Source organism: Chanodichthys erythropterus, chromosome 18 (assembly GCF_024489055.1).
Source record: "Chanodichthys erythropterus isolate Z2021 chromosome 18, ASM2448905v1, whole genome shotgun sequence".
Lineage (NCBI taxonomy): Eukaryota > Metazoa > Chordata > Actinopteri > Cypriniformes > Xenocyprididae > Chanodichthys > Chanodichthys erythropterus.
In genome coordinates this window covers 14,404,366-14,425,415 of record NC_090238.1, presented here as the reverse complement: position 1 = coordinate 14,425,415, position 21,050 = coordinate 14,404,366, and the positions used below count along the sequence as shown (strand labels likewise).

Sequence of the window (21,050 nt, the reverse complement as noted above, 5' to 3'; positions counted from 1 at the left end):
GTTCTTTAAATAAGTTTGTTTTTAGTTAGTTATTTGATGCGGGTTTTGACATCATGATTGACAGCTTCTCTGATCGAAAGTAGTCACTGAAGCAAGGACTTTTTTCCTGGATCTTCGGTGGAGAATGGAGCTTTATTTTAATTTCTACATTCCCAGAACTGTTATTTTTAAACTGACATAATGAGTTGTTCTGCAGTTTTAACCAATTCTGCGGGAGGCTCCACTTCGCGTTCAGTACTGCACAGACTCGGGCTTCACGTTCACTATTTGCAGACTCGAGACTCAAGATGTCAGTGCCACATTGGAGCTGACATTCACTTACTACAATGAAAGAGAGTGAAGGTGCGTCGTCCATCGCTTTTTACAGTCTGTTTGAAACCCATTTGACTTACTTCTGCTGAATTGCAGATATTTTTAAAAATATTTAAAAATTGTTTTTGTCCATAAAAGCTGATGGGATCCAATGTTTGAAATATCTGTAACCCTATCAAGCCTATAATTTAACATATATGATACACAAAATTCTAAGCCTCCATCTCTAAAACTTGTACACAATCTACTCTGGTTAATAGTTTGTAAGTTTTAGCAAGTAAAAGGCATTTTAGTATAATTCTAAAACTATTCACCTTCAAGTCCTTCAAGTGTTTGCTCATAAAACTAAGCATTTAAAGGGTTAGTTCACCCAAAAATTAAAATTCTGTCATTAATTACTTGTCGTTCCAAACCCGTAAGGCCTTCGTTCATTTTCAGAACACAAATGATATTTTTAATGAAATCTGAGAGCTTTCTATCCCTCCTTTGTCAGTCTAACAAATACCACTTTGAAGCTTTAAAAAAATACATAAAGAGACAAAGACACATAAAGGGCCAGCAATAATAAAAAAATAAAACCATCTCGAGATTAAAGTTGTTAAATTACAAGAAAAAACTCATTAAATTTCGAGAAAAAAGTTGAAATAAAATGTTGAGAATAAACTCATTAAATTACAAGAAAAAAGTCGTTAGATTACGAGAACAAATTTGTTAAATGATGAGAAAAATGACGTTAAATTTCGAGAAAAAAGTTGAAATAAAATGTTGAGAATAAAGTCATTAAAGTACAAGAAAAAAAGTCGTTAAATTATGAGAACAAATTCGTAATTTAACGAATTTGTTCTCGTAATGTAGCGATTTTTTTCTCGTAATTTAATGACTTTATTCTCATAATTTAATGACTTTATTCTCAACATTTTATCTCGACATTTTACTCGAAATGTAACAAGTTTTTTCTCGAAATTTAACAACTTTAATCTCAAGATGGTTTTATTTTTTTATTATTGCTTGGCTCTAATCCTCTTCTGTACATATGAATCGAGCGCTTTAGTCAGAATTAAGAGACGTAATCACTTTATATGATGAACAGATTGAATTTAGGCTTTTATTCACATATAAAGTTTCATCAGCGAACATAAACAGAAGCTCAACCGTACATGCTTGAAGCTCAAACGCGAGCAAGTGTGCTTGAGCTTCCGTTTATCATAACAGTTGTGTGCGCTGATGAATCTTTATATGTGAATAAAAGCCTAAATTAAATCTGTATATAAAGCGATTGAGTCTCTTCAGAAAAACTGGACTAAACTGTGCGTCAGAAATGGCAGTTGCGTGGACTGTTGATAGAGGGGATGAAGATGAACGAAAGTCTTACAGGTTTGAAACGACATGAGGGTGTGTTAATTGATGACAGATGTTTCATGTTTGGGTGTACTAACCCTAACCCATGTTATCTTACTTTTTGCCTGTATAAAAATCAGAAACCACACCAAATTGCAAATTTTTGCTCATTTTAGGTGTCTCTTTTTTCCTCCTCGAATGTGAGTTCCATATTCTCACTATATCACACTATTGTATACGAGCCATTAAAGCTTAATATATCAAATATGATCCTCGACATGTGCAAACTATTTTTTTAGATTTTGTCTAACTGTTCCATTAAAAAAAAAAAAAAGATTTTTGGACTATTATTTCATACGTCAGGCTTTACGGGGTTAAGACAAAATTAGGGTGAGTAAAAGAGGATAGAAGTTTTATTTTTGGGTGAACTATCCCTTTAAAAACAGAAGATAGACTGAAGCACAGGACACATTATATTAAATATTACATTATAAGACAGCGTAGCCATAATACACTTTCAGCACATAGTAAAACAACAATAAAACCTGTCTGGGTGGTGCTAAAAAAGTGGTGCTATTGTAATACTATGAGTTTTAGTTTTTATTTTTTGGACATGTACCATTATAATACCATAATAATCTTTAAAGTACCTTGTGAATAACAAGGAATATGAATATTGGTAATTATTTAGTACCACGGTCATTTTCATTACCATTACTGTACCATGGTACCTCGACAGTACTTTTTATAACAGTAAAATTGAGTATTCAGAATGACACGTACCTCCCTGTTCAAAAGCGTGAAAATAAAATTGCTTTGTTGCGTTTCTCGGGCAACTCAATTGTGTTTAATAGAGCGCAAATGTGACCCAACCGGAAAGAGATGTAAACAAATTTTGGTGGGTTTGGTGCTTGTTAGTTTAGAGAGGTTAAATTGTGCTAATCTAAGACGTCCTTCATAACACAATGCTTCCATATAACAGCAACAGCCACAGTCCCATCAACAGAGGCTCCCACAGCTCTACTGACTAAACATGCACAAAACCTCAATACACACACACACACACACAATACAGAAGAGATGGTGTTACCGAGGTAACCTCCCAGGAGGCGGTTGGGACGCTATGTTACACAGCAGCAGTGCCTCGTCCGGAGGCAGAACCAGAGAGGACTCCTTCGATCCAGGGAGGCGTTTGAGAAGAGGGCTGGTCAGAGTGTTTTGGCAGTGGAGAGCGAAACACTGACCCTTTCAGCTCCGGATCAGGGTCAGGAACTCGTCTCGTGTCTTGGGGTCCTCGCGGAAAACGCCCAGCATGGTGCTGGTCACAGTCTTGCTGTTCATCTTCTGGACGCCTCGCATAACCATACACATGTGACTGGAGAACAGAAAGAAGAGAAAATAGAAGTCATACTTTGCATTACATTGTAAAATAAAATACAATAAAGTTTCATTTTTACATACGTGGCTTCAACGACCACTCCGACACCAGCAGGCTGTAGAGCTTCAGTGATGGCGACAGCAATCTGTTTAGTTAGACGCTCTTGAACTGAAATAAAATACATGGACAGATCAGAACTATTGAGAACATGTCAATGTGAAGTTTTAAAGATATAAGTGAAACAAACAAGAATTTTGAAGGTACATTAATATTATAACATGATAGAACTGTATGTTTGGAAAAAAGAGCATTACCTTGCAATCTCCTGCTGTATATCTCGACAATCCTGGTGAAACATAAAAAGCATAAACATAGTAAATAAATTTATACACAATTTATACCTTCATTGTATGTAATAGTGGTTTGATAAACTTTAATGCTCAGGTACTGCAGTTGTTGTAATGATATAAACACTAAATGTAAACTAAAAATGCACACTTTTTCAATTTAACAAAGTCCTTTTAAGACAAGTCATTTCACTCGGCGGCCATCTTTGAAACGCCTCTCGGGCATCCTGGGCATCATGCAGCTCCAAAGCGGTTTGCCAACTTTCGATTAAATTTCATGTTTGAAATCACCAATGAAATCTGACAACAACTGTCTCATAATTTTTTTTCCCAAACGCTCGAATCATGACAAAAAAACTGTATTTTTATGCTGGATCGAGCTAATGCTCATGTGCAGACCTAAATGCGCGTCTCTTGTGCCTCATTTCGGAGGCGCGCGTCTGACTGTTTCTATAGAAACCGGTGATTCTAACGGCCGCTGCAGTCACGCGATGACTTTACCAGTCGGCGATTGGCTCTTATTTAGAAGGCGGGACTTTTTCCGCCATATTGCTCGTTACACTTTCTCCCATTCAAAACAATACGAGTGACGCGTCTTGTGTTATTCTATAGTCTTTTGTTTATAATTGAAAATACAAGTTCAGTAAAGTTTTAAATTAAAAATATTTGTATTAAAATAAACATACATAATTGTAATATATACATTTTCTATATAATAATTGTAAGACATTAATGTTCAAAAGCCTACTTTTATTCAGCAAAGAAGCATTAAACTAATCAAAAGTCACATGCACTATTAATCTTTATTGTTTCAAATAAATGCTGTCCTTTTAAACCTTCTATTCAAAATAATATTACAAATTCACATTTTCCACAACAATATTAAGCAGCACAACTATTTTCAACATGATTAGAATGATTTCTGAAGGATCATGTGACACTGAAGACTGGCGTAATGGTGCTGCAAATGTAATGTAATAATGCTGAATACATTTTAAAATAGAAAATGGTTATTTTTAATAATTTGTAAATAGCATTGTAAATATTTTATTGTTTTACTGTATCAAATAAATGCAGCTTTAGTGAGCATATAAGAGACTTCTTTCAAAAACTATAAAACAATTTTACAGATGCCAAACTTTTGAATGGTAGTGTATGTAATATAAAATAACTATTTAAAATCATTTTTAATTAATCATATTTATTAATTAACATGTGAATGTAAAACTCCAAAGTGGAGATATGGCTAAATAAATCTCTTTAAATTATTATACATCACATCCAAATTTTTCAGTAAATTTAAATATAACTATTTAATAATAATAGGAGTAGAACAAACACAATAAATCCTTTTCACAGTGGGCACATAATACCAAATATATAAAAAAACGTATGTTTCATGTTTGATCATTTGATCAGCAGTGATCGGTTTACAAGGCAAATGGAAAAGTCGGTCCCTGTGTCACATGGACCTTGTCATGACTACAGCCAGAAATATGAAACAATAACAAATTTTGGAAATCAGAAATGCAACTGTGTGTGTGCGTATGAGATTAAGTGTGTGTGTGTGGTACTGCTAAGAGCTGTATGACTGCTGTTGCCATGTCTTCATTAGTGGAGTGCAGTATTATAGTTGGTACATAGTGAGATGGATAAGCCACAGAGATTGGGGTCAGATTGGATCAAGCTTCTCTTTGTCATTCACACTTTATGTCTAATCCTCTTAGAGACACTTACACTCTCATTGCTTCATACACACACACACATGCATCTTGATTTCACAGACAAACAACATTCCTGAGGGGAGGAGAGCCAATAATCTCTCACTCACTGCTCACTTGAGCAAATGCTGCTGATTTCAGAGAGGGGAAAAAAACACTGTTATGTGGCAGGATAAATTTGCACACTCCTGAAGAAATCCATTAAGATTCAATGATGCACCAGAAAAGCATAAATTCACCTGGACACTTAAGCCATACCTAATGTGTGAATGTCACTGCATAATATAACAAAATGTAAAATTTATTTTAAAGAATGATAGCAAGTTTCAAATTATATTATATATATATATATTTTTTATATATATATATATATATATATATATATATATATATATATATATATATATATATACACACAGGGGCCTAGGAAGATGTTTTGGGTTGGGACGGCTGAAAGGAGGGAGGAGGGTTAGGGGAATAGTCTATAGAAATAACAGAGAAAGAAATAATATATAAAACATGTCAAAGCCACAAAGAAAAAAAAAACAATACCCGAGACCGCATGTTTAAATGGAGCATATATTATACAGAATAAGGTGATACTTGCAGTTGCAATCATAATGCAAAAGGAAGATATTTGTAATAAGCTATTTCAAAAAAGGGCTATTGAGATATTTTTGCAGGTAACTGACGAGCCTGTGTGGCAACAGCAAATAGACAATAGGCTTAATGAATAAATAAATACTTGTGCCTACCCTACAGACTTGCACTCCATAGTGGAGTGCAGCAGAAAACCACCAGTAGGTGGCGGCAAGTCACTGTCTTAATGAGTTATTGAATCATTCATCAAATCAATTTGTTAAAAAAAAAAAAAAATTATTCAGGAACGTTCAGGAACAACATGTTCTTCAGATGCGCAACGGTTCTCATGTGGCTTTGTGGCATTCTATAATATCAATATCATATTTGCAAAATGCTTTTCAGTGAGAAACGGCACTCTTGCTCGTGTGATGGCTTATTACTTAACTATATTGTTATAAATATAAAAAAACATTATTGGGGCATTTTTCCTCTCAAAACTTAATTTTTCATGGGCATTTTTGTTCATTTTGATGCCATTTTTGCTACAAGGCCCCGTTAATTTCACTCCCTGGTGTGTATCAATCAAGATCCATGAGGAATGAAATAATAGACTATTTCCATTTTGAGAAAGTAAACTATGAAAGATTTAAACAGTTTAATAACAGAAAAGGCTTGTAGCCCACTTACATTTTACAGTTAAAATCCTTACTGAAGGTTTACTGATTTTAAATGTATTGATTTCTTTATTAACCCTTAAATGCATGACTGTTTCACCAATCATTCTTACATATTCGGGTCTTTATCGACCCGGAAGTATATCTAACACGAAAGGATCTCTACCTGTCGTGATAATATAAAACTCCTCTGATATTAGAGTAACAATTACAGAAGAATAAAATAAAGCATATTTTGTTACCTTTTGGAGCTTGAAAGGGCTCCGTTTGAGCAGATGTTTTATGCCATCATCACTGTCCTCGTCAGAGCTCATTTACCAGTAAATTCAGCAAATAATGGGCTAGTTTTATGTTTGAGGTCACGAATATGAGCCCATTCGCAATCTCAAACGTATTCTCAAAACTATGTAATTTTCAACATCTTCAAAATCAATATTTCGATCTCTAACAGCTTCACCAGATCCATCCAGTGACAGTTACAGTCATATTTGATTGCGTTCAGTACTTGCTCTGCAGTAAATCGCTGAGCCATTTCATGTTGTTCTTATTATTTCGTTTTCTGTCTGAATGAGTCGTCACTTCAGCAATGTTTATCAGACATTGCAACCTTGTGGAATAAAGGTGAATTGCAATTATTCCGTCATCTAAGATTCAATTATTGTTGTGAAGAAAAAATATACCTACACTCATACACACCTCGGGTCGTTAGCGACCCTATACAATTTTTCCAAAAAATGAATACAAAAATAAGCATTCTTTTATAATTTTATGATTTTTTTCTTGTTATATTCTTTATAATGAATTTCTTGGGAATACCAAGAAGGTTGAAGTCTAACTTTAAAAAATGAACGAGGAGGAGGGTAGTGAATGACGTCCCGGGTCACTAAAGACCCGAGGTATTCATTTAAGGGTTAAAAAAAATTAATAATAAACCTATGAAAACAGAGGGAGCTGCAATACCCCTACTTCCCACGCCCCAATACACACACAAACATTAGATTTTCAAAATGCTTTTTAAAATGTCTCTTATGCTTACCAAAGCTCACCAAGGTCAAAAATGATTTATTCAAATAGCAAAGTAATAAATCTTATTCAACCCATATACATTTTAGTTGAAAAAAATATAATTTAAAAAAAAAATATTTATAAACTTTACTGTTCAAAAAAATAAAGGCAAAAATTATTTATTATTTATAGAACTTTATGGTTGTCAAACATTAGTAGAACATGTCCATAGTTAATTTAATAACCTACACTTGTGAATACTTTGCTAAGACTGTATTTTGTTATCTAATGCAATAACGCAGATGGACTGGTGGAAGATGGAAGTGACTTTTTATACTTTTTGTTCTAAACTAGAACAAGTAATTGAAACTAAATGCGATGGACAATAGAGAGCCAGTGCAGTTGCTGGAGAATGGGCGTGATGTGAGCAGATTTGTTGTTATATGTAAGGGCACGACCAGCTGAGTTTTGAATTATTTTCAAGTGATTAAGGGCTTTAGTGGATAGGCCAAAACAGAAAGTTACAATAGTCTAGATGCGAGGTTATAAAAGCATGGACAACAGTTTTGGCATCTTTGAGATTTAGCAAAGGTTGTACATCACGGACAATGTATTAAGGGGTTCAAGCATAGTTTAGAATCAAATAGTACCCCAAGATTGTGTATAGTGGGTTAAGGATGAACTGTAACTCCATCAATATGAATGGAGAGATCATGTTGTGAAAAAACCAGGGATTTAGGACCTACAGGATTTCTGTTTTGTCAGTATTCAGCTTTAAGATGTTTTGAGCCATCAATACTTTGAGATCTTGTAGGCAGGAGGTGAAGGAAAATGGTGCAAAACAGAATAGGACTGAGCAGTAAGATAGACTTGTGTATCATCAGCATAACTATGGAAATTAAGACCATGACGCTGCTGACCTAACCAAGATGAAACATTGATTAGAAAAAGAAATTGACCAAGAACGAGTTAGGTGAGATAGGAGTACAGAATGGCAAACAGTATCAAAAGATGCACTCAAGGTGCAAGAGGACCAGGAAGCTGAGGACACCAGAGGCAAGTAGAAGGTCATTGACTACTCTTAAAAGACAAGTCTCTGTACTGTGGAGTGGACTACAATGGTTTTGCAGATTGTGTTTATCCTAATGAGACTGTAGTTGTGTGGCGACCACCTTTTCTAAGACTTTGGACAAGAAGGGAAGTTTGGAGACTGGACTAAAGTTATTCAGGACTGTGTTATCAAGACCAGGCTTCTTTAAAGTGATAGTTCACCCAAAAATGAAAATTATCCCATGATTTACTCACCCTCAAGACATCCTAGGTGTATATGACTATCTTCTTTGAGACGAACACAATCAGAGATATATTTAAAAATATCCTTAGTCCTCCCAGGTTTATAATGGTTGTGAATAGGGGGCCGAAGTCAAAAATAATGAATCCATACATATAAAAAATGGCCTTCTGAAATAAAGCAATGCGTTTTTGTAAGAAAAATATCCATATTTAAAACTTTATAAAGTTAAGCGTGAGTGATTTATATTTTAAGTCAATGCAAAGACGCGAATAGACATCCTGAGGCGCGATTCGCGTGAATGATGCGGCGCGAATGAAGCGATTCGCGTGAATGATGCGGCGCGAATTGAGCGTTTCTGGCGTTTGACGTTGAAAAGTCTGAACTTTGGCGAAAAAAATCGCGCCGCGTTAACCAATCAGGAGCTTGCTCTAGTAGTGACATGACTTAGCGAGCTGAGGCAGAAATTCGAAACAACAATGGAGGACAAAATCATCGTCGCTGTACATCTTCATACATTTAAAGAAACAGAAATAAACAGGATCGTGTTTGAAAGAAAGTGAGTGAGGAGGTCGGACAATCTGATAAGTTGTAAAAAACGGTCTTTACTCAATTTGAGCTATATATATATATATATATATATTATATTTATACAACAGTTCTGTCTGGTTCTCGAATCTGATTGGCTGATAGCCATGCGATATTTCAGTGATAACAGCACTCCTACTGCCTTTTCACCGTTTGTATCACTCCGCTTGAAGTGACCGTCATCAAATCAACCGCAATTTTTACAAATACTACTTCTTGTACCACGAACTGTAGTTTTAATAGTTTTTTAGGCGAGAATGTAGTTGTTTAGACCTGAAATATGTGACTCATATTTAATAACAGCGCCTATTTTACAATTTGTTTTGACGTTTTCGGAGATGCGAGTGCGTCAGCGGCCGTTCAGTGCTTCTGTGACCGCCGAGAACAGCTTCATCTCGGCCAGTGACTCGGGGATTTGCCGCTGGCTCTTATAGTGGTTAAACACGAGACATAATTCAATTTGAGTACATAGAATGGGCAATCTTTGGTCTTATTAATCTATTATTTGCTACAGAGCAAGTCGAATTGTGCTATATTAAATTTGATAATAATAAACGTTACGTTACATCCTTATAGCACATTGGCTACAACTAGACGGGACATATCAGATTCTTCTCCGCTTCAAATACGTAAAACATTAAACTTTATAAACATATGTTTTTTTGAGTAAAGAAAACGCTTTACAATTTTTTTTTTCAAACATCAGATCTTTATTTACCTTTGCATTGCACAGAGATGTCCAAACTGCGTGCGCACTTCATTCAGAGGTGAGGCGGATTAATGAGGCTTGATTGACAGTTTGAGGATCCAATGGAGTTAGGAGGTTTTGTCACAAGCTCTTTAAAATCCTTTTCATCTGTTAAATATTTGTAAAACCCACGTACCAACGTAAATGTTGACCTTTTTTTTTAATAACTAGTGCTTTATGTTTGACTGAACTGTACAAATGTGCTTATATGTTGTTCAATAAATATTATTTTATATAAATATGTCCATTAAGTAATATGGATTGAGTGAGCATTACATTAATACGCCATTAGATGGCGGCAACACTTTACAGGAGAATTAGTCAGTGAGTCACAAGAGACTTTTAAATTGAAATGAACTTTTGCAAAAGGAAGTTGTTTTAGCGCTGTGGCGTTGGATGGAAAATTCCCAAAGCTGAAAAAAAGACAAATACAAAGATCGCTTACCTCAGCGGACATTCAAACGGACTTGTATAAAGGATGTAATATTATGGACATCGACTTGATGAATGAATGTAATGCAATTTACCAGACAGGTAATAGCTACTCTCTCTCTCGCTCTCTCTCTCTCTAATACTGTAGAAAATTCAATGTGTTTCAATGAAGCGACTCAACGTTCCTTCGTTACTAGTTCTAAAGTGACATTTTAGAGTTAGCAACGGAGGCTTGGTTTAACTGACAACTTGAGTTTTGAATCCGTGGCGGAAGGAAGTAGTGCTGCACAAAAGAGGGTTTTAAAGACACTCCGTTGTTCTTATTTATTTACACACTCGTGCCGTCGAACTGTTGTATAAACGCAATATCACACTCATATATATATATATATATATATATATATATATATATATATATATATATATATATAACATATTAAGACTACAAGCTAACTACAAGCTGACTTGAGCTTATTCGCTGTAATTTACAATTATGTCCCTACTGACAAGTTGTGTTTATTCAGAGGAAGTGTGCAGAAAGAAGTGGGAGAGTCTGGGACACATAAAGGAGCTTGAGAGCCACTCTCATGACGCGGATTCGCGTCTGTTGTGAAGGGATTTTCACGCGCGAATGAAGCGAGTAAACTCAATATGTCCAAGCGTCCATCCGTTTCATTCGCGCAAGTTGCGTCTGGTGTGAACGCAGCATAGGGATATTTTTAAATATATCTCTGATTGTGTTAGTCTGAAAGAAAATAGTCATATACCTAGGATGGCTTGAGGGTGAGTAAATCATGGGATAATTTTCATTTTTAAGTGAACTATCCCTTCAAGTACTGGGATGATAGCAACTAATTTTAGTCCAGCCAGTACATAACCAATAGTAAGTGATCTGTTTATCATGTGGGTGATCAGTAAAATGAGTGAATGCAGAAAGTTTTTTTACAGGTGTGCTGGTATTGGATCAAACTTACAGGAAGAGGAGTTAGATTTAATAATCAGCAGATGTATTATTGAGTGTGAAGTTTGAAAGTGGGTGGACTAGCACGTTTTGGAGGAGTAAATGAAGAGAAAGACTGGTAGATATTGTCAATTTTATGTAGAAAAAAAGTTTCACAAAGACCTGTAGAACCATTAATTGAAGGAGTTGGTGGTTTGTTGATCTCAGAACAGAGTCCTGGGTTTACACCTTGCTTTGTTAATGACAGTGGAAAGCCAAGTAGAACATGCAGTGTTGAGGTTTTTTTATATTGCAGCATCTGAAATCTGAGTAGGCAGTAGCATGAACAAGAAGATGATATGCCTACCCTCTTCATTTGATTTCATTAATCTGAGCTCCGGGGTAAATAAGCTGAGGGGACATCTCTGGTCTTTAATGGGGCCAGAACCTCCAAGACACTGGACGTAGTTTTAGTTTTTAGTTTAGAGTCTGACCAGGACAAGAGAGATCGACAGAAAGGGGCAGAGGAGGCAGTAGTGAAATTATCATGGTTACTGTTTTTCAGGTTTTGGTAGGATTTTGTTGGCTAACTTAAGACTAGCAGTTTATGCAACCGGCCAATGGGTGTATTTTACCTACCGTGCTAATTTACTCAGACCAAGAACCCTCTTGTTTGGAAGGTAACCTATATGCACCTGTGAAAAACACAAAACATTAACTGACAACAGAAAGATATAATTGCAAAACATGGGAGTTATATACACACTTTTTTCAAAACTATTTTTTAAAATAATAACCTGTTGCAAAACTATATATTGGCTCTAGCAAACTACATGTCACAGCATCAGATGAAAAGTAAAAAATGGGACTGGAGAGAAAAGCAGGACTGGAAAGAGCCGTATCTGTGCATGTGCTCGGAAGTGACTGTACATCTAACAGCCCACCCCCCCAACCTAACCTCCTCTCTGCCATCAAACTCAAATGTCACCAACAATTTGATGAAACGGCCCAGAGAAAGGGCAGCATCAACAGACATGCAAGAATTTTCTTTTTTTCCTTATCTGCTCTCTGTTCTGATGCGATAATCCTGTGTGTCACTGAAGCCTCTTGGCCTTTTTTCAGGGCTGGCAAACTCCTCTCGACATCCTCTAAATGCATCAATCGAATTTTACCAACATCTACAAAGCACCTGGGAAATAAGCAAAGCGCTTTTTGTAGCTAAATCCACTTTAGACCAACAGGTAAAACGTGTGGCGGCTGTACGGTAGATACGTTTCTAGTGTAAGAGAGCGTTCAGCGTTCGTGATGGACACCAAGAGTGTTATGCGGACAATCATGGAGGACGCTGAAGCGCAAGCAAGAGGGCCAAAAATGAAAAAGAACAGGCGGACGCCTCTTTGAAAGCAATTGGTGAGTCATTATCTTGTTGCAGATGCGGCGGGAGGCGAGGTAAATAGATGAGAAAGGATAAGGGGCCGCGCCGCTGACGACAGGGAGCTATCAGCGGGGGACGCAGCGGAAACGACGGCCCTCCAACAGCATCTGACAAACAAAATTGCAAGTGGTGGAAAAAAAAAAAAACGTTCAGTGCGCTTGATCAATGGCTTAGTCTATCATCAGTAGCCATTTGTGCCGTGACAGGATCGACGGTGTCTCTTTTGTCTTAAATGGCAGACACCTGCAGGGCTATGAGCCGGAGGGAGGTACTAAATGTCAAACCTGGAGGATTAAGAGTGGGCATTGTTTTTGAGTGAAACTCAGATCTGATATTTCAGCTTGTCCTCGTTACCTTCTAAATTTAATTATAGCTAATTAACTTAGTTATTGACAGATTACATGTCAATGTTTTTTCAGGTGCATCAAAAAAAAAAAACTATTTCTGCCAGGTGGGTGGATGAATCTCACAAAGAATTGTCCAGGTCATATTTCACTCCATAATCACAAAAAGAAGAAGAAAATATATACTTTGCTTAAAAAATAAAGCAATTTGTTTTGAGGATAATTAAGCACATTTGCCACCAAATTCTCATTGTAATATATTAATAAAAACCATCCTGATTTTTAGTCAGCATACATTGACTAAAAACACTACTTACGTGAGCAACAGTAGTTTACAATTACAATGCTATTTTTTTTACTTACAATAGGCTTTATGAAAATAATAAATATGAAAATATAAATTCTATGTTTTCTATATATTTTTTTCTTTGTATTATGGGGTGAAATCTGATCTGGATATTAAATAAATATATTAAATGAAATGGATATTAAATATTAAATGGATATGAATGGATATTAAATACAATAAAAACAAAAAAGTAATAAGAAAATAAGAATACAAATAATTTTAACAAACATTAACCATTTTACTTTAATAAATTGATCATAAAATAAATGTTTAATTTAAAGGTGCCATCGAAAAATTTTTTACAAGATGTAATACAAGTCTAAGGTGTCCCCTGAATGTGTTTCTGAAGTTGCAGCTCAAAATGCCCCATAGATTTTTTTAACTGCCTATTTTGAGGCATAATTAGAAATGCGCCGATTCAGTGTTCGTCATGCAGCATGTCTAATTGTGTAAGTATGGTGTTTATTTGGATGTTTACATTTGATTCTGAATGAGTTTAATAGTGCTCCGTGGCTAAAGCTAACATTACACACTATTGGAGAGATTTAAAAAGAATGAAGTTGTTTATGAATTATTATATTTTCGCTGTTGTCCTTGCTTGCTTACCTAGTCTGATGATTCAGCTGTGCACAGATCCAGATGTTAATACTGGCTTGTCTAATGCTTGAACATGGGCTGGCATATGCAAATATTGGGGGCGTACATATTAATGATCCCGACTGTTACGTAACAGTCAGTGTTATGTTGAGATTCGCCTGTTTTCCGGAGGTCTTTTAAACAAATGAAATTTATATAAGAAGGAGGAAACAATGGAGTTTGAGATTCACTGTATGTCATTTCCATGTACTGAACTCTTGTTATTTAACTATGCCAAGGTAAATTCAATTTTCAATTCGATGGCACCTTTAAAAAAGATTAAATAAAGACCTTAAAAAAAAAACTTATAGGATGAAGGTATGACAAATGAATTTGTAAAACTACATGTATTCAATGCAGTTTTTGTCTCAAATATGGTCATAAAAAATGCACTGCAAGAGTGACATGTGCTAATGAGGGAAATTAGTAGTCTTACCCTGCCAAAAATGGGAACTAAATGGTGTTCACACATGGAAAACATGTCAATATCCTTCACGATCACCATCTCATCATGGTCTTCATCAAAGATTGCATCATTCAGGACATCTGCAAGAAGGTACAACAACAAAACAAGAAGATCAGACAGGTCGCCGTCAGGTGGGCGATATGACACCTGATGACATCATGAAATCATTATATTTCACCCCATGCGCTCTTCCTGTTGTGGCCCTGTGTCATTTCTCTTGGCTCATATCATTGTTCAAACATATCCCGTTTAATCTATTGAGAATGCACTGTCTTTTCTTGGGGGGCTTTTTAATTTCCTGGCCGCCTATCTCGGGGAAGGTTTCCGTGGAAACATGGCAGACGGATGGCGAAGCTTCAGGGTCTTGTTGAGATGTGACTCCCATATATGTTGTTGTCATTTTTGTGCAGTCACTGTGATTCAAAAAGGCAGAAAGCAATCAATCTTCAGGCTCTTTTTATGTCGACAGGTGGGCGCTTAAATCTAATTAATATATTTACATTTTCTGAAAAAAAAAATGGAGAAGTGCTCGATGGTGTAACACCAGTCACCATGTTGTGGGTGGTTGTTAGGGTGTTGCTAAGGTATCTGTCTCAAAAGAGTCTATGATATTCTGATCGCTGGATGTGTCCTTTAAATTTAAGTTCCTTAGAATTTTTTTTCACAGAGATTTTTTTCCTAAAAAGTCAGATCACTTGGAAAGCTAATGATGGTTATGCAACCACCACTGATAAACTGATAGCATCCCTCATAAAAGTGGCTTAACAAGTTATTTCCATGTTGTTTCATGGTTCCTAGTACTTCTGTTAATATTTAAACTGATTCTGGTCACTGTTCTTCCTGGTGAAACCGAGCATAATATATGTGTAAACGCTGCAGCTGATCTGAGCATCTCTGTTGAATTTAACCTGAGGGCAGCAGCTGTTACGAGAGAACTGTCATCAGGCTCATCCTAAACAAACAGCCACTTTCAAATGCACAGGCACAACACACGGAAAGGTCTCACGTATGACGGTGGCACCGAAAAAGAACAGGAAATCAAATCAGCATCTCCCCGAAGTCATCATTCAGCCTCGCTGCCACCGTCACACACACACTCAATTAAACACAAACTAGCTTACACACTAAGCAAACATACACTTGAAATACAATAAGTAACCATAGAAACCCATTGAAATTGTGAAGATGTCAACGAGCAGAGCTCTGGTTATGGGTAATGTTACTGCTGTTGAGGGCTTGGCTTGATCTCCATCCCTTAAATAAGAGACAGGCATCCATCCAGCCAGTGGGGGCAGGGGACAACACAGCGTAATGACGGGTAATACAGAAAAAGAAACCATACTGAGCTGTGTAATCGCTGTAAACTGAGCAATATCACTCGTCTCTGTGACCTTTAATGGTTTTATGGGACATGAGACCACAACAAAACCATAAACTGTAAGGAAACATAATGCGTAACAATATTACCATAATAATTCTTTAATTTCACAATCCTTCCTTCCTTTACCATTGTCTGTGACTCACGAGCAGCATTAAGACAGATGTTTTATTAACAACTGATATAAATGTAAGTAGCAAAATGGTGTTCAAAACTTGTGCAATAGATATGTAGCATTATTACATCTTATGCATTAAAATGTTTTAGTAAAAATATATGTAGGTAAACATTGCGGTTTTTTAATATTTATTTAAAAACGGTTAGTTCCTGTATTATGTAGAAGAGTAATGTGAGAAAGATCGAGTGAGTGAGCGAGTTTATTACCTGCATTCAGGTTTAGCATTTTCCTTCAGGTCAGACCTTTATTGATAATAAAAAATCTGTTTAAATGTCCGATGTATTATCTTGTCCTTTTAACAGTTAAGGGGTTTTCCCATGACTGACGGCGCTAGTCAAAGCAATTGTCAGTTGCGTCGTACTCACAACAATTCAGTCTTTTCAATTTAAAAGTCTTTGCTGCTGACTGACACACTCATAAAGACGATCTTTGCCGCCATCTAATGGCGTAATAAAGTAACTTCTGTTGCTGTTCACAGGAAGGGACTTTTTTTTCCAGCGGAAGGAAGGCTTTTAGTAAGAGTTTACTTCATGAAAATTGCATTGTTACATATTGTGATGTATGTGGTAACCATTTTATAAAAGCAATAAGGTACAACACAGCCTCTTGTATCTTATTGCTCACATATTTGTATATAATTTTTTATTTTTTTTCCCCCTTGTGTTCATTTATTGAAAAAAAAGGTTATTTTACACTAGATGTTTTGTATTTTATTGCTTACATGAAACATTTTGAATCTATTTGTCTGCAATGGTTGTTTGGTCGAAATGATTGGAAAACTTTGAGAATGTGATGCATATTGCATATCAACAAAAGACTTAAATGGGACCTATTATGCAAAATTCACTTTTACATGGTGTTTGAACATAAATGTGTGTCTGCAGTGTGTACACAACCACCATATAATGGTAAAAATCCACCCATTCCTCTTTTTTTAATCCCCATAAATCATAAGCAGTGTTTTAGATCAAGCCCTTTACAGACTGTAGCCTTTGTGATGTCACAAATGCTTAGACCACGCCCACGACTGCTGACGGACTCTGCCCTGTTAGCATAGACCTCAGTGAGCTGTACACAGTTTGCCATGTTTATCTCCTCGCCAGAGCATCTAACAGCAGCATTCAAGTAAGAAATTAAGAGTTTGGTTCCAAAACGCGATAAACGCCACTTTAAAAAAAATTGAGTTTCCGCCAAAATCAGTATTGTATCTGGTCGGTATTGAAAAGTCATTTATCAATTTTGCGCAAAATGTGATATCCGTCATGTTATTCTGTCATGTTTTGTCCCTTTCTTTCCAAAACGCGACAAACGCCAGTCTCCTTTTTCTGCAGAACGTGATATATCCGCTCAACCAATCACAGCGCACCATTCCACCCACTGTAAACATTGAAGGCTTTTTTAAAAAGCAGTTTTAATACCAATGTACTCGGCAAATGTGTTTATTTAACCGTGCGGTGGCACCAGATACTCGTTAATCGGTGATGACAAATAATTTATAACATTAACAAGATGATCCGTTGAATTCATTTTGGGAGCAACGGCTGAATGTATTTTTAGTAAAATGCCTGTATATAAAATATATATTGGCAAAGTTTAGACTCAGTCATATATGTGAATTAACTTGCTTTGTTGTGTATTTTCAATTTGAAAAATAACTTTTATATTGATGGATTAATTGAATTTTGGAAAAAAAAAATGTCATGGATTTATTGCATTTTGGGAAAAAAATAATACGTTTTTATAATAAACTTTTTAAAATCAAAATGTAGATTTGAATTTTTAATGTTTTTTATAACCAAAAGATGCTATGTGAAAGTTTGAAACAGAAAATAGTGGTTTTCATCTTGCCACTTTCTTGGTAAAGAAAACACCTTTTTACTCAAATTAATCAAAATGGAGTTATTGCGTTATGGAACCAAACTCTTCAAATGTATTCTTATTAAAGCTACTAAGTTATTCAATCAAGAGCATTGGGTGATTTTCTGTTTTTCTTTTATTGTTTGATTCATATTAACAGCATAGGAACTGTATATTACACTGTACACATGCAATTTCTTTACTTGCTGTTTACGTTCACAGACATAACAGTCTGTGTTTATCTAAAATTTGTGTTTTTGATGTAACATTGTGAATATTGTGAGAGAATTTAGTTTAATACTCACTTGACGCACCGTCTGACTTCCAGCTTTCTGTGTGCGTGCATCGGATGTGTGCGCTCAGAAAACCATATATCAGGAATTTAGACAGATATAGCTTTAAAACTCATGCAGATAATAAACTTTCATGATGATAAAGAACCGCAATGTCACGTGAGCATGACTGCGATAGAGATGATAATCAAAACCAAGCAGATGTTTTGTTAGTTTTTGGTCCAATTCAGGAGATGTAGGCTCCGCCCTCTACTGGAAAGTGAGGTGGAGAGCAGCAGCTCATTTGCATTTAAAGATACATGCACGAAAAAATATTTATAACACATAGATGAATATACTTTGACATTAGCAACCATGATCATCATCATTCGGGCACTAACGGCTTCCTTTTGTCAGGGCATTAACTCACCACCCACCACTCATAAAAATGTGAAAATGCAAAACAGCCTCCCTCAAAGCGGTCCCAACACTTCAAATGTCTTTCTGTTGGAGACAAAAAAAGCCTCTGATACTTCAGAACAATTCAAGAAGCTGTAGGGGTGGTGCAAACTTCAGCCAATCCCAGTGTAGACGAAGACCTTCCTCCAGAAATTTCTTATCAAATGCACGCTTCACCATGACATTGCATGTTCTACCATATGTGAACTGTAGACCATGTTCAAGCAATGCATATGTAAGTGTTGAGAGGTCATTGAGTTTTTTGGGGTAGAAAAGCAACATTAATACATTCCACATGCATGGGCCCTAAAACTGCTACACAAACCAGGTCCAGATGTGCTGTTTTCTATGTGGGGATGGTGGGCAGCACCCTGGCTCAACCACTCCGACAACAGCCTGAGAGTGACCAGTAAACAATTACGCAAGATAAACCTTCGCTTTGAGCTGGAGTACCTGCTGAGCCTGTTAATCATATTGATGACACGAGGAAATACTTTTAACCGGAAATGCTTGACACTGCATTTGTAAAAGATGAATGGTCTGTGGGCTATAAAACTCTCTGCATCATAATTAGGTCAAAGCATCTCACAAAGACCAACCTGATACATGAAACATAACTATTTTGGGAGGTGGTGATTTCATATGAATTTGATACAGAAAAGTTACGATTTTAAGACTGGTCGATCTTTTGCATAAAATTAATATGAAGATGTCTAGCCACAAACTCACCATAAAAGTGGTCCACATGACTTGTGCATTAAGTCTTCTGGTGTCACATGATAGTGTTATGTTTTCTGTTTATAAGTAACAGAAGCAAATTTACATTTTTACTGAAAAAATTATATTTAAGTTATTCACTACTATTCTTAACCTCCAGTGTGATGTTAAACTTAACCACATCCACATTGAGTCAGTGATTTGAGCTCAGTCTAATTTGTGAATTAATCTTTCAGACCTTAAACTAAATCAGCTGATTCATTAATAGAAATCTGACTCAAACAAAGCATTCATTCCTCAGTCTTCTTTCAAGACGGATACAAATATTATCTGTGAACAATAAATGTAAGGGGTTTTTTGTTCCTTTTGAGCTTTGACATCCTCAGTCACCATTCATTGTCATTAAAAATTAAACGAGACCGACCAGAACATCTTTGTGTTTCACATTAGAAACAAGTTTGGATGAATAAATGATGACACAACTACTTTTTAGTTTTGTTTTGAACCCCAAAACGCCTCAGTGAACGCAACCTACTAAAGTTGCCTAATGTAAAACAGAATGTAAACTTATGTTAAGGTTTTATTTATAACTTGTTTATTTGGCCTCGAGAGTAAAATATGAGTTCAAATGAAACACTTCAAGAATATCTCAACTTGCGGGGAAAAAATAGTAACGTTAATCCTTAAAGTAAATGTAGCCCCTTCAAACCACATATAACGCGTAAATAAACACGGCTTTTCAGCTGTCAGTCATTTACGCGACTCACCAATGATTTTTTCCTGATAACCCTTGGTGAAGAACTGCATGGCGGTGGCGGCTCTCCACGGAGTTTTGAGGAGCCCCTGCCGCTGCGGATCTTCCCCGAGACCCCTGAGAATAGTGGTGTAAGCCGCGGCGATGCTCGGCAGGCTCATCTCGTTGTCTTCCAGACTGCGAGTGCGCTCTTCCCGCCAGCTCTCCATCACGCTGGAGGACGGCACGGTGCTCGGGTCCCCGGCGGCACCACCGGCTCTCCATCCGGGCATCTTCACCCGGCCGTCAAAGTGTCCATTAATCGCGGCATCCGTTTCATTTTCACTTTGATTAACTTGTTTCTGTTTGGGGCGATCCATGGTTGCCTGAAAGTGACAGCTTAGGTTCCTCAAAGCCAGAAAAAGTCTACTATCTGTCTTTAAAACACTGTTTAAGGTGTAACGGACAAACTTGTGTGAAGTTCTGCGGTTGTTATTCTCTTGTCAAACTCAGCGCTCTCGCAGTGGCAGCCGGGGGTTTTATAAACATTAGCTAATCCGTACGCGCTCCTATTGGTCCCCTGGAGCGACTGCGTCACGGAGCTAGATTCCTATTGGCTGAGCAGCGTGCCTGCGTCAGGCCACCTGTATCTAGTAAGAGGATGAGATCTCTTATTCACATTAAAGTGATGTCTTGGGGCAGATGAAACCACCTAAGGGGATTGATTGAACCTTTGGGTGATGTTGTTCTTATGATTAAAAATAAAATCAGTGTTTTTAAAGTGAAATGCATCAGGCAACCTAGAGGTTAGTGCTGGTAACTTGTCAGTTCAGATCAGTTTCATTTCATGTCAGTCTGGTTGCAAAATCA

At 36.5% G+C, this 21,050-nt stretch overlaps 1 protein-coding gene across 1 annotated transcript; it reads right to left on the bottom strand.

The window, feature by feature from the left end:
* Positions 1 to 1,281: 1,281 nt before the first annotated feature.
* Positions 1,282 to 20,678, bottom strand: gch1 (GTP cyclohydrolase 1). Its single transcript, XM_067366996.1, has 6 exons — positions 20,215 to 20,678; positions 14,557 to 14,666; positions 11,996 to 12,051; positions 3,343 to 3,374; positions 3,112 to 3,196; positions 1,282 to 3,025 (listed from the first exon to the last, which is right to left on the bottom strand). The coding sequence occupies exons 1-6, from the start codon at positions 20,558 to 20,560 to the stop codon at positions 2,899 to 2,901; spliced, it is 756 nt and encodes a 251-aa protein (XP_067223097.1). The 5' UTR covers positions 20,561 to 20,678; the 3' UTR covers positions 1,282 to 2,898.
* Between the last annotated feature and the right edge of the window lie 372 nt (positions 20,679 to 21,050).